Raw genomic sequence first — 12,113 nt, forward strand, 5'->3', positions numbered from 1 at the left:
AGACCACAGGTGATTGGATATGGGGTGATGCATAGACGTAGTTAGGCTACAAATGATTGGATACGGGGTAACGGATAGATGGAGTGAGCCCACAGGTGATTGGGTACAGGGCAACTAGGCTGGGGGTGGGATGGAGTTAGGCCACAGGCGACTGAAGCTACAATCTCACCGAGGTTAGAGGGGCTGAATGGCCTCCTCCTTCCACGTTCCTAACTCTGTGTACCGTAGGGTTATGGAGGATGGATCCTGGCTCCCAACATCAGGAAGTCTGCCAAATTGGGTAGAGCAAAGGGAACCAGAGTGAGTGCAGTGTCAGCTGGGAGGGGGAAAAGGGGGTGAAATTAGGCGACTCGTTCGAAAGGGACCTCTGCGTAATGGCTGCCCGACAGGCTGGTTCTTGGCCTGCCCACAACGGGTTGGGATTGGGCCCCCCCCCCACGCAGGGGGCTACCTGCACCCCGTCTTTCCCTCCCCCCCTCCTCCGGCCCACCCAGGGTCAGCGGCAACGGTGCTCCCCCCCCGGGCTAATGGCAGTCGGACGCGGCCGAATCGGACGCAGGCCCCTGGGCGGCCATTTTGCTGAACTTCTCCAGGACGGCCTCGGGCGTCAGCTGGGGCAGGCCTCCGTCCAGGGGGCAGCCCTCCACCAGGCTGTTCATGGGGGTGGGGGGCGGGAGGCCCTCCTCGATCCGCCGCCGCCGCTCGCCCCAGCAGGCCTCCCGGGCCTTCACCAGCTCCCTGACCACGGGCAGCAGCTTCTTGCGGGAGGCCAGCCCGTTGCCCTGGCGATAGGCGGCCATTTCCGCCCAGGGGCTCTCCATGGGCGCCAACTGGAGCGACGGAGTCTCGGCTTCCTCCAAGGCCCGACACACCTGGAACCGCAGAAAGCAAGAGAGAGAAGCTGACTACAGGACAACTGGCCCCTACCCCCCACCACCATCTCCCCTCATCCCCTCCCCACCACCACCCCCTCCACCATCTCCCCTTACCCCTCCCCCACACTCCCACCACCCCCCTCACTCCGTACCCCTCACTACCACCTCCCCACACCCCCTTACCCCCGTCCACCACCTCCCCTCATTCCCTCCTCCACCACCTCCCCTCACCCCCACCACCCTCCACCATCGCCCCTTACCCCCCTCCCCCACACTCCCTCCACCATCCCCGCCCCCCCGCACCCGTCCACCATCTCCCCTTACCCCCTACCCCCATTCCCTCCACCATCTCCCCTCACTCCCCACCCTCGGATCCTTCCATGACCCTCTGACGAGGGTCCCGTGACCCCGAACATACCTCTCTTCCCGTCTCTTGCCACGCCACCTCAGCCACACCCCCGTGGCCGAGCTCTCCCTCTTGGAAAACCTTCCCGGCAAAGATATTTCGCTGCTCCACAGCCTGAGATCATTTGGGAAACACTGGAACTACCCCCTACCTCCCTAACAGCACTGTGGGTGTACCTACCCCACACACACGGGGACTGACTGATGTCCAATAACAATCCCGGAACTCCCTCCCTAACAGCACTGTGGGTGTACCTACCCCACACACTGACTGATGTCCAATAACAATCCCGGAACTCCCTCCCTAACAGCACTGTGGGTGTACCTACCCCACACACACGGGGACTGACTGATGTCCAATAACAATCCTGGAACTCCCTCCCTAACAGCGCTGTGGGTGTACCTACCCCACACACTGACTGATGTCCAATAACAAACCTGGAACTCCCTCCCTAACAGCGCTGTGGGTGTACCTACCCCACACACACGGGGACTGCTGCGGATTCAAGATGGCGGCTCACCCACCGAGGGGCAATTGGGGGGTTGAGCGATAAATTCTGGGGTCTTCCTGCCCGTGAAAGAATGAGAAGTCTTTCCCCAGAGAAAGCCAGAGGCAGGCTATTGAACCAGGGGAGGCATCGCAAGCCCAGTTTGACCCTGTTTAACCCCTTGCACACTGGGAGGCAGCGAGGAACCTCAGATCCCTCCTCCCATTACCCAGCAGTCAAAAGGTCAAGGCGGGGGTGGTCGGGGTGGCCTCCTTTCACATTGCAATGGCAGGGCTGAGAGGGGGAACTCAACCATTCCAATTCCCTCCCCTTCCACCATCTCCTCACTATTCCCACCACCTCCCCACCCCCCCCCCCCACCCCACAAACCCTACAAGGAAGCTCCTAAAACCCGCACCCACCAATTCTCTCAGCTCGCTCTGGGCGCTGTAGACCGCCAGCTGCCGATAGGGCTCGTTCTTCGGGCCGAAGCAGATGGTCATGACCACCAGAACGTTGTAGCCTCCCGCCTGGCAGAATTCCTCAAACGCCTCCTTCAGGCACGGGCGTGTCAGCAGATCCTGCAGGGGGTGGGGAATCAGAGGATAGAGTCAAGAGAATCCTCATAGCACGGAGGCAGCCATTTGGCCCATCGAGCCTACACCAACCACAATCCTACCCTCGACCCTATACCCGTAACCCCACACATTTACCTGCTAATCCCTCTAATTTGCACATCTTTGGACACTAAGGGGCAATTTAGCATGGCCAATCCACCCTAACCTACACATCTTTGGACACTAAGGGGCAATTTAGCACGGCCAATCCACCCTAACCTGCACATCTTTGGACACTAAGGGGCAATTTAGCACGGCCAATCCACCCTAACCTACACATCTTTGGGACACTAAGGGACAATTTAGCACGGCCTCTCGTCCCCACCCTCTCGCCCATGGGCAGCCAGTGGGAATTTAAATCCGATTATTAAAATCTGGGATTGGGAGCGAGTCTCAGTAATGGCGACCGTGACAAATATCATCGATTATCGCAAAAAAAAAATAAACCCATCTGGTTTACCTAATGTCCCCTTTAGGGAAGGGAAAATGACGTCCTTACTCTGGTCTGGCCCACATGTGGCTCTAGAACCACACCCTCCCCCCCACATTCCCTGCCATGCACACAACCCCCACCCACCCCCCCCCCGACACAGCAATGTGGTCGACTCTTAATTGCCCCCCCTCTTCTGAAATGTCCCGAGCGACAGACTCAGTTCAAGAGGGGCAGTTAGGGATAGGAACAAATGCTGGACTTGTCCCAGTGCTCACCGCCCCCCCCCCCCCCCAAAAAAAAACACAATCCCTGTGAAAATGGGAAAAATAATACCCACTCAGTGGCAGGCTATTTAACCAGGGGAAGCCTCACAAGCCCAGTTTCATCCTCTTTAACCCCTTGCACACTGGAGCCACTGGGAGGCAGCGAAGAGCCTCAGATCCCTCCTCCATACCCACCAGTCAAAGCTCAAGGCCGGAGTTGGGGGGGGGGGGGGGGCTCCTTTCACATTGCAATGGCAAGGCTGAGATAGGAACTTAGCCATTCCAATTCCACCCCCCCCCCACCCCGAGATTGCCATCTCCGGGCTGAAATTCTAAAATAATGCGAGGGGGACCTCTGCTACTCGCCTGAGCGGAGGAAGGTTAGTGTGAACCCGCTACAAAATTACCTACCTCAAGCTTCAGGTAGACGGCGCTGATGGCTAAATGGAGATCCCCGCCAGACAAGGCCTTCAGGTCTTTCCTCAGCATCTGCTCGATGGTTAGCCCTGGAGAGTAGAGAACAATTTATACCGACGGGACAGAATTGGCCTCCCTACTGTTGCGAAGTTGGAAATTAATCTCGGTAAAGATGTAAGGAGTGTCAAAATGCTGAAAAACAAACATTACAGGGTCCCTTTAAAAGGCGGGGTTTTAGTTTGTGTTGGGAGATTTAAAATCACAGGTGCATACCGGGATCCCAGACTGAAACATTTTTAATCAAAGGACAGGCAGCAGGGTTGCCTTGGTAACAGGCTCCAGATGTTTTAATGTTTTTGAATCCAGCCTATCAATTTAAAACAGACACTCAGGATCGCGTGATGAAGTGGTTTGTGTGCCATCCTGGGTCTGTGACGGAGGAAAAAGTCTTTTGTAGAAAGCAATGTAGATTGCAGGGGAAGCCTGGTTGAAATTAAGAAGGATTGTGCCAGCTTTCTGGACGCCGGCGTCTCCACCTCAACGCAAGTTTTACTCCCCCGAGTGGCAGGGCCTTTACCCCTGGCGCAAAAAAAAAACGGATGCCCCGGGTCACTATCACGTGGGAGCTTGCTGTGCACAAACCGGCTGCCTCTTCCTCCATAGCGCACCCTTGCTGCGTGGAGGCTGGACTCGAACCAGCGACAGGAGCGCACGTCGGCTAACACTGCTTCCCCCCCCACCCCGACTCGCACCCCCCCCCCCAAATCGGCCACGCGTGCAAATGGGAGGTTACCGCTAACGTCAAACTTGGATTTCTGTAGCGAGTCGAAGGTGGCAGCTCTGGGAGGGAGGTCGTCAAACTTGGATTCCAGGAGGGTCACGTACTGGGTGTCCTTGGGTGTGACTTTGCCCGCCTCGGGAGCCATGTTGATACAGTCCAGCAGAATGGTACCTGCCGGAGGGAAAAACAAGGTGGTGGGCGGGGGGTGGTGGGGTCAGTCTTCATCTACCACAGCTCGCTCCAAAAGGAAACCGGGCCCAGCGCGCGCGGGTGCCTCCTCCCACCCTCCTCTCCCTCTCACCCGTCAAGGTACCCTTCCATCCCCTTCTCCCCAGCCACCCCCCCACCACCTTTAATGAATCTCTGCTGTTCACCTCGAGTATCCCTCAAGGGTACTGCGTGGAGTCTGCACGTACTCCCCGTGTCTGCGCGGGTTTCCTCCAACAATCCGAAAGATGCGCCGGTTAGGTGGATTGGCCATGCTAAATTGCCCCTTAGTGTCCAAAGATATGCTAATTCCACTAACCTGCACATCTTTAGACACTAAGGGGCAATTTAACATGGCCAATCCACCCTAACCTGCACATCTTTGGACTGTGGGAGGAAAGCGGAGTGTCACAGTCTAGTTGGGTAATTGCATGCGGTGGGGGAGATAGGGCCTGGGTGGGATTGTGCTCGGTGCAGACTCGATGGGCCGAATGGCCTATGGGGATTCTACGAAGTGAAGGATAAAATTAAAACACTGCAGAGACTGAAATCGGAAACAGAAAATGCTGGAAAATCTCAGCAGGTCTGACAGAATAGCGTAAACAGCTCTGGTCAAAAAGGTTACTTTTATTCTGGCCCAGTGGGTTAGCACTGCTGCCTCACGGCGCCAGGGACCCGGGTTCGATTCCTGGCCTTGGGTCACTGTGTGTGGAGTCTGCACATTCTCCCCGTGTCTGCGTGGGTTTCCTCTGGGTGCTCCGGTTTCCTCCACAGTCGGAAAGAATTGCAGATTAGGTGGATTGGCCATGCTAAATTGCCCCTTAGTGTCCAAAGATGTGCAGGTTAGGGGAGGATTGGCTGTGCTAAATTGCCCCTTAGTGTCCAAAGATGTGTAGGTTAGGGTGGATTGGCCATGCTAAATTGTCCCTTAGTGTCCAAAGATGTGTAGGTTAGGGTGGATTGGCCATGCTAAATTGTCCCTTAGTGTCCAAAGATGTGCAGGTTAGGGTGGATTGGCCGTGCTAAATTGTCCCTTAGTGTCCAAAGATGTGCAGGTTAGGGTGGATTGGCCATGCTAAATTGTCCTTAGTGTCCAAAGATGTGCAGGTTAGGGTGGATTGGCCGTGCTAAATTGCCCCTTAGATGTCAGGGGCACCAGCAGGGGAAAGAGGTGGGGTTATGGGGATAGAGCTTGGGTGGGATTGCTGTCTGTGCAGACACGATGGGCCAAATGGCCTTCTTCTGCACCAAATGGATTCGAATATATCAGGTTATTTACACTTTCTCAGTCCTGCCCCCCAGGTGAATCATCTCAAATGGGGGAGACACGCACAGAGGCCCATGGTCCTCTGGATCATGGCGACATGACCTTTAACCTTACTCTGAGTGAAGGAGAGACTCCGGACATCCCCCATTGGATTGTTAAGTGACGAAGGTAGAATTATAACCCCTTTGACAGCGGTATCCACCACGCTCCCCACCGCCCTCCTCCCGGTGGGACACTTACTCCGCAATATGGAAGCCAGCTGCCGGTCCAGAATCTCAGGCGCTCTCTGGACGATCCGCTCCGTCACCAGCGTGGTGCAGGACCCCACCAGCTCAGCGGTCACCGTGCAGGCGGGGGAGAATGGCCGCTCCACCGGCCTGTGGTCAATCACCTCCGTCACCGCCTCCTCCAGGGCCACGTCACCCCTAGGGCGGAGAACAGAACAACACCGTAACGCACAGCGGCAAGAAGCAAAGCTCCGATGTCCGTACACCCACACACACACGGGGCAACGGGGGGCAATTTAGCACAGCCAATCCACCCTAACCTACACATCTTTGGACACTAAGGGGCAATTTAGCATGGCCAATCCACCCTAACCTACACATCTTTGGACACTAAGGGGCAATTTAGCATGGCCAATCCACCCTAACCTACACATCTTTGGACACTCAGGGACAATTTAGCACGGCCAATCCACCCTAACCTACACATCTTTGGACACTAAGGGACAATTTAGCATGGCCAATCCACCTAACTTGCATATCTTTATTGAGGTTTATACTTAGAGGTTTATAAGATGATGAAGGGGATTGATAGAGTGGACGTTCAGAGACTATTTCCTCGGGTGGATGTAGCTGTTACTAGGGGGGCATAACTATAAGGTTGATGGTGGGAGATATAGGAGGGATGTCCGAGGTAGATTCTTCACTCAGAGAGTGGGTGGGGTGTGGAATGTACTGCCTGCTGTGATAGCGAAGTCGGACACTTTAGGAACTTTTAAGCGGTTATTGGATAGGCACATGGAGCACACCAGAATGATAGGGAGTGGGATAGCTTGATCTTGGGTTTGGACATAGCTCGGCACAACATCGAGGGCCGAAGGGCCTGTACTGTACTGTTCTATCTTTGGACACTAAGGGACAATTTAGCATGGCCAATCCACCCTAACCTGCACATCTTTGGACACTACGGGGCAATTTAGCATGGCCAATCCACCTAACCTGCACACCTTTGGATACTAAGGAGCAATTTAGCATGGCCAATCCACCTAACCCGCACATCTTTGGATACTAAAGGGCAATTTAGCATGGCCAATCCACCTAACCCGCACATCTTTGGACACTAAGGGCAATTTAGCACGGCCAATCCACCCTAACCTGCACATCTTTGGATACTAAAGGGCAATTTAGCATGGCCAATCCACCTAACCCGCACATCTTTGGACACTAAAGGGGCAATTTAGCACGACCAATCCACCCTAACCTGCACATCTTTGGATACTAAAGGGCAATTTAGCATGGCCAATCCACCTAACCCGCACATCTTTGGACACTAAGGGGCAATTTAGCACGACCAATCCACCCTAACCTGCACATCTTTGGACACTAAGGGACAATTTAGCATGGCCAATCCACCTAACCCGCACATCTTTGGATACTAAGGGGCAATTTAGCATGGCCAATCCACCTAACCTACACATCTTGGGAGGGTGGGAGGAAACCAGAGCACCTAGACGAAACCCTGCAGACACCGGGGGAACGTGCAAACTCCCCATACACAGGTGAGCCAAGCCGGGAATCGAACCCGGGTCCCTGGCACTGTGGGGCAGCAGTGCTAACCCACTGTGCTGCCCATAACTGGGAAGGACATCCTTGCACGTGCCGTGGGGGCAGAGCTGAAACCAGACTGGCGGGGGTGGGTGGGTGGGTTAGGAGGGGTTGGAGGCTTAGTGCCCGAGGGCAGATTGGGACAGGACACGCTCCGAACAGGGAGGAGCTCGGAAAGGCGGACAAGGCAAACGGTTGAAGAGGGCACAGAGTTTGGCCGTGTTTACGGTCAAGAGACGCAGAGTAAAGCAAAGCTGGGGGGGGCTGCGGGCACAGGGCTGCGGCATACGGCCACGGTTAACGGGGCAGCCCGGCTGAAAAGAGGATCCGAAACGACAGCTCCGACGCTCCCTGGAGACTCCTTCCGATTCTGACTCTTAGCCCCATCCCCAGCTCTCCCGGTCCCAACCCCTACCTGGGCAGCACGTTGTGATCGACCAGGGTGAGGGTCAGTCGGCCATCCTGTGCAGCTGGTGGAGGTCGACGTCGTCCCGGAAGAGCAGCGGCTCCCTGGGGCAGACGGTTCTCCCTCAGGAGGGACGCGCACTCGCCGCGCGGGGGGAAGTCGGAACGCGGGACGTTCAGCACCGGCGCGAACACCGCCTTCTGGTCGGGCGCGGCCTACCGGAGAGACAAGAGAGAGGGGGAGACGGTGAAATAAACACCGGGAGCAACAATATCAAGGGGAAACAGCATCAAGAGGGCGGCGGACGGGGCTAATTAAACACAGGTAAATTATCGGGGAATTTTCCCCAGAGTTTAGCACATCCCAAGGTCGGTAACGTTCAAATGAAGCACGTGCAGAATCCCGACAAAGGCAGCAGGGGGCCATTCAGCCCATCGAATCCACACTGCCAACAATCCCTCCCAGGCCTTATCCCCACGTATCTACCCTGCTAATCCCCCTGACACTGAGGGCCAATCCCCCTAACCCGCACATCTTTGGACACTAAGGGGCAATTTATCACGGCCAATCCACCCTAACCTACACATCTTTGGACACTAAGGGACAATTTATCACGGCCAATCCACCCTAACCTACACATCTTTGGACACTAAGGGACAATTTAGTATGGCCAATCCACCCTAACCTGCACATCTTTGGACACTAAGGACAATTTAGCACAGCCAATCCACCCTAACCTGCACATCTTTGGACACTAAGGGGACAATTTAGCATGGAGGGAGTGCAGAGGAGGTTTACTAGGCTGATACTGGAGTTGAGGGGGTTGAGTTATGAGGAGAGGCTGAATAAACTAGGCTTGTACTCGTTAGAGTTTAGAAGAATGAGGGGAGATCTCATTGAGACGTATAAGATGATGAATGGGATGGATAGGATAGAGGTGGAGAGACTCTTCCCGCTCAAAAAAGACAGTAGGACTAGGGGGCACAGCCTCAAGATAAAGGGGGGGCGGTTTAGAACGGAGTTGAGGAGGAACTTCTTCACTCAAAGGGTGGTGAATATCTGGAATTCTCTGCCCGTTGAAGTGGTGGAGGCTGCCTCGCTAAATATTTTTAAGAAGCGGGTTGATGGGTTTTTGATAAGAGAGGGGATTAAGGGTTATGGGGAGAGGGCGGGAAAGTGGAACTGAGCCACGACAGATCAGCCATGATCTTATTGAATGGCGGGGCAGGCTCGAAGGGCTAGATGGCCTACTCCTGCTCCTATTTCTTATGTTCTTATGTTCTTTGGACACTAAGGGGACAATTTAGCACGGCCAATCCACCCTAACCTACACATCTTTGGACACTAAGGGACAATTTAGCATGGCCAATCCACCCTAACCTACACATCTTTGGACACTAAGGGACAATTTAGCACAGCCAAACTCCCTAACCTACGCATCTTTGGACACTAAGGACAATTTAGCACGGCCAATCCACCTAACCTGCACATCTTTGGACACTCAGGGACAATTTAGCACGGCCAATCCACCTAACCTGCACATCTTTGGACACTAAGGGACAATTTAGCATGGCCAATCCACCTAATCATAGAATCCCGACAGTGCAGAAGGAGGCCATTCGGCCCATCGATTCTGCACCGCCCACAATCTGACCCAGGCCCCATCCTCATAATCTAACACATTTTCTCTCGGTAATCCCCCTCACCCAAAGGGGCAACTTAGCACGGCCAATCCACCTAACCGGCACATCCTTGGACTGTGGGAGGAAACTGGATGGAAACCCACGCAGACACGGGGAGAACGTGCAGACTCCGCACAGACAGTGACCCGAGGCCAGGAATCGACCCCGGGTCCCTGGCGCTGTGAGGCAGCAGTGCTAACCCACTGTGCCGCCCACTGTTTCACATCCAAGTGGGCATCTGTGTAGAAGCACTTTGACTGCCAAATACTATTCCATGCCGTGCCTACAAATTAGACTAACACCCAATTTACGATCATTGACCCTTGCTATGGGTCTCACTCACGTGCAGGAACATTGACTCTGCAGGCAAAAGGGACATGATAAGGCATTCTACCCATTTAAATGGAAAGATTTGAGGGGGGGGCATGCAGGTCCTCGGAGCATTCCCAGGACAACCAATCACTGCCCTTTCCCCACTGCAGTGTGAATCGCTGCTCCCTCTGAAATTTGGTATTCTTGCATCTGTCCTGATGAGTGCTGGGGGAAAAGCTTCGACTGCCCGTTCTCTTCCTCCCCCCCCCCCCCGTATTTGGGGATAGAGATAGGGAAGGGGGTGTAGGGATTGGAGGGGGTTACAGAGATAGGGAGGGGGTGTGGGAGCTGGAGGAGGTTACAGGAGATAGGGAGGGGGTGTAAGGGGCTGGAGGAGGTTACAGAGATAGGGAGGGGGGTGTAGGGGGTTACAGAGATAGGGAGGGGGTGTAGGGGCTGGAGGAGGTTACAGAGATAGGGAGGGGCTGTAGAGGGCTGGAGGCAGTTACTGAGATAAGGAGGGGGGTGTAGGGGCTGGAGGAGGTTACAAAGATAGGGAGGGGGGTGTAGGGGGCTGGAGAGGTTACAGAGATAGGGAGGGGGGTGTAGGGGGCTGGAGGAGGTTACAGAGATAGGAGGGGGGTGTAGGGGCTGGAGGAGGGTACAGAGATAGGGAAGGGATGTAAGGGATTACAGAGAGAGAGAGCGGGGTTGTCGGGCCTGGAGGAGGTGATTCCAGAGAGAGGGGGGCGGGGGGGCGTACAGGATGTGATGGGGTGAGGGAGATGTTCACAGACCTTCCTCAGGAAGTAAGCAAACACGATTGCAGAAACCATGGAATCCAGATCACAGGCCTCATTCCCCAACACGACGTGGATTCTGGACGTCCCACTCTGAAAGGCAAAAGCACGATCAGGAACGAGCTTATAAACCTCGCGCCCCTCCTCTCTGCCCCAAGTGGGGCCTTAGAGAGAGAGCCCGCTGTGAGCTGTTATCTCTGGCAGGTGGCAGTTACTCTTTTTGTCCCATTGCTCCCGTCTCTTATTCCCGTGACAGCACATCAATATTTCCCACAACAGGATTGCTCCGAGGTTCTCGGTATCCAAATACCTGATTCAAAATTGACTGGCTAAATTCAAAAGTCTGTGGTCTTGGTAAACCCGCTGCTTGGCCTGTTGAGAAAAAATGTTTCAGTCTGGGCTCTCTGTGTACGTGCACGTTAAATCTCCCAAGCACAGAAACAGCACCACCTTCTGTATCTAAGGAAGGATGTGCCGGCCTTGGAAAGGGTCCAGAGGAGGTTCACGAGAATGATCCCTGGAATGAAGAGCTTGGCGAATGAGGAACGGGTTGAGGACTCTGGGTCTGTACTCGTTGGAGTTTAGAAGGATGGGGGGGGAGAGGATCTTATTGAAACTTACAGAAGGCCTGGATGTGGGGAAGATGTATCCATAGTGGGAGAGACTGGGATCCGAGGGCACAGCCTCAGAATGAAGGGACAACCCTTTAGAACCGAGCTGAGGAGGAATTTCTTCAGCCAGAGAGTGGGGAATCTGTGGAAATCGTTGTCACAGAGGAGGCTGGGTCATTGAGTGTCTTTGAGACAGAGATAGATAGGTTCTTGGTTGATAAGGGGGTCAAGGGTTAGGGGGTGAAGGCAGGAGAATGGGATCATATCAGCCATGGCGGGCAGACTCGATGGGCCGAACGACCTGATTCTGCTCCTGAATTTAAGAGGGGGTGGGGTGCCATGCTGCCGACAGTGCAGTCGTTTAAGAGAGAACCCTGTTTGCCCTCTGAGGGGTCAAGAGGTCCCATAGCCACTGAAGATACCAAACATTAGGATTTTGGCCCAGTCTCTTAAGCCCAGGGGTAGGCTGGAAGGGCTGAATGGCCTCCCCTGTCCATCCATCCATCTCGCAAGTTGGCCACTGAAGGGAAGAAGCGGGAGGGGGGTGGAGATTCCACCCCCCCACCCCCCAAACCCCCCCAGCGTCAACATTCAACCCTTGCCCAACGTGGCCAAGACAGCAACAGTCGTCATGGCAGTGGGATCTTGCTGTGCGATGGCACAGCTGCTTCATTTCCTGGAGAGGAGAAGGGGGGTCTAAACCAACCCCCCCACCACCCC

At 54.8% G+C, this 12,113-nt stretch overlaps 1 protein-coding gene across 1 annotated transcript; it reads right to left on the minus strand.

Moving 5' to 3' along the window:
* Window positions 1-519: 519 nt before the first annotated feature.
* On the minus strand, window positions 520-10,930 carry prune (prune exopolyphosphatase; the record flags this gene model as incomplete). The annotated part of the gene is given in 9 exon segments (XM_080185192.1): window positions 520-872; window positions 2,191-2,349; window positions 3,493-3,587; window positions 4,292-4,450; window positions 5,994-6,178; window positions 7,998-8,046; window positions 8,049-8,091; window positions 8,093-8,203; window positions 10,780-10,930. Coding segments are annotated over 9 exon segments (1,300 nt in total), but the record flags the coding sequence as incomplete, so codon positions are not given.
* Window positions 10,931-12,113: the final 1,183 nt, after the last annotated feature.

The sequence above is a fragment of the Carcharhinus amblyrhynchos genome, unplaced genomic scaffold, assembly GCF_965287045.1.
Source record: "Carcharhinus amblyrhynchos unplaced genomic scaffold, sCarAmb.v2.hapA chromosome_1353, whole genome shotgun sequence".
Taxonomy (NCBI): Eukaryota; Metazoa; Chordata; class Chondrichthyes; order Carcharhiniformes; family Carcharhinidae; genus Carcharhinus; species Carcharhinus amblyrhynchos.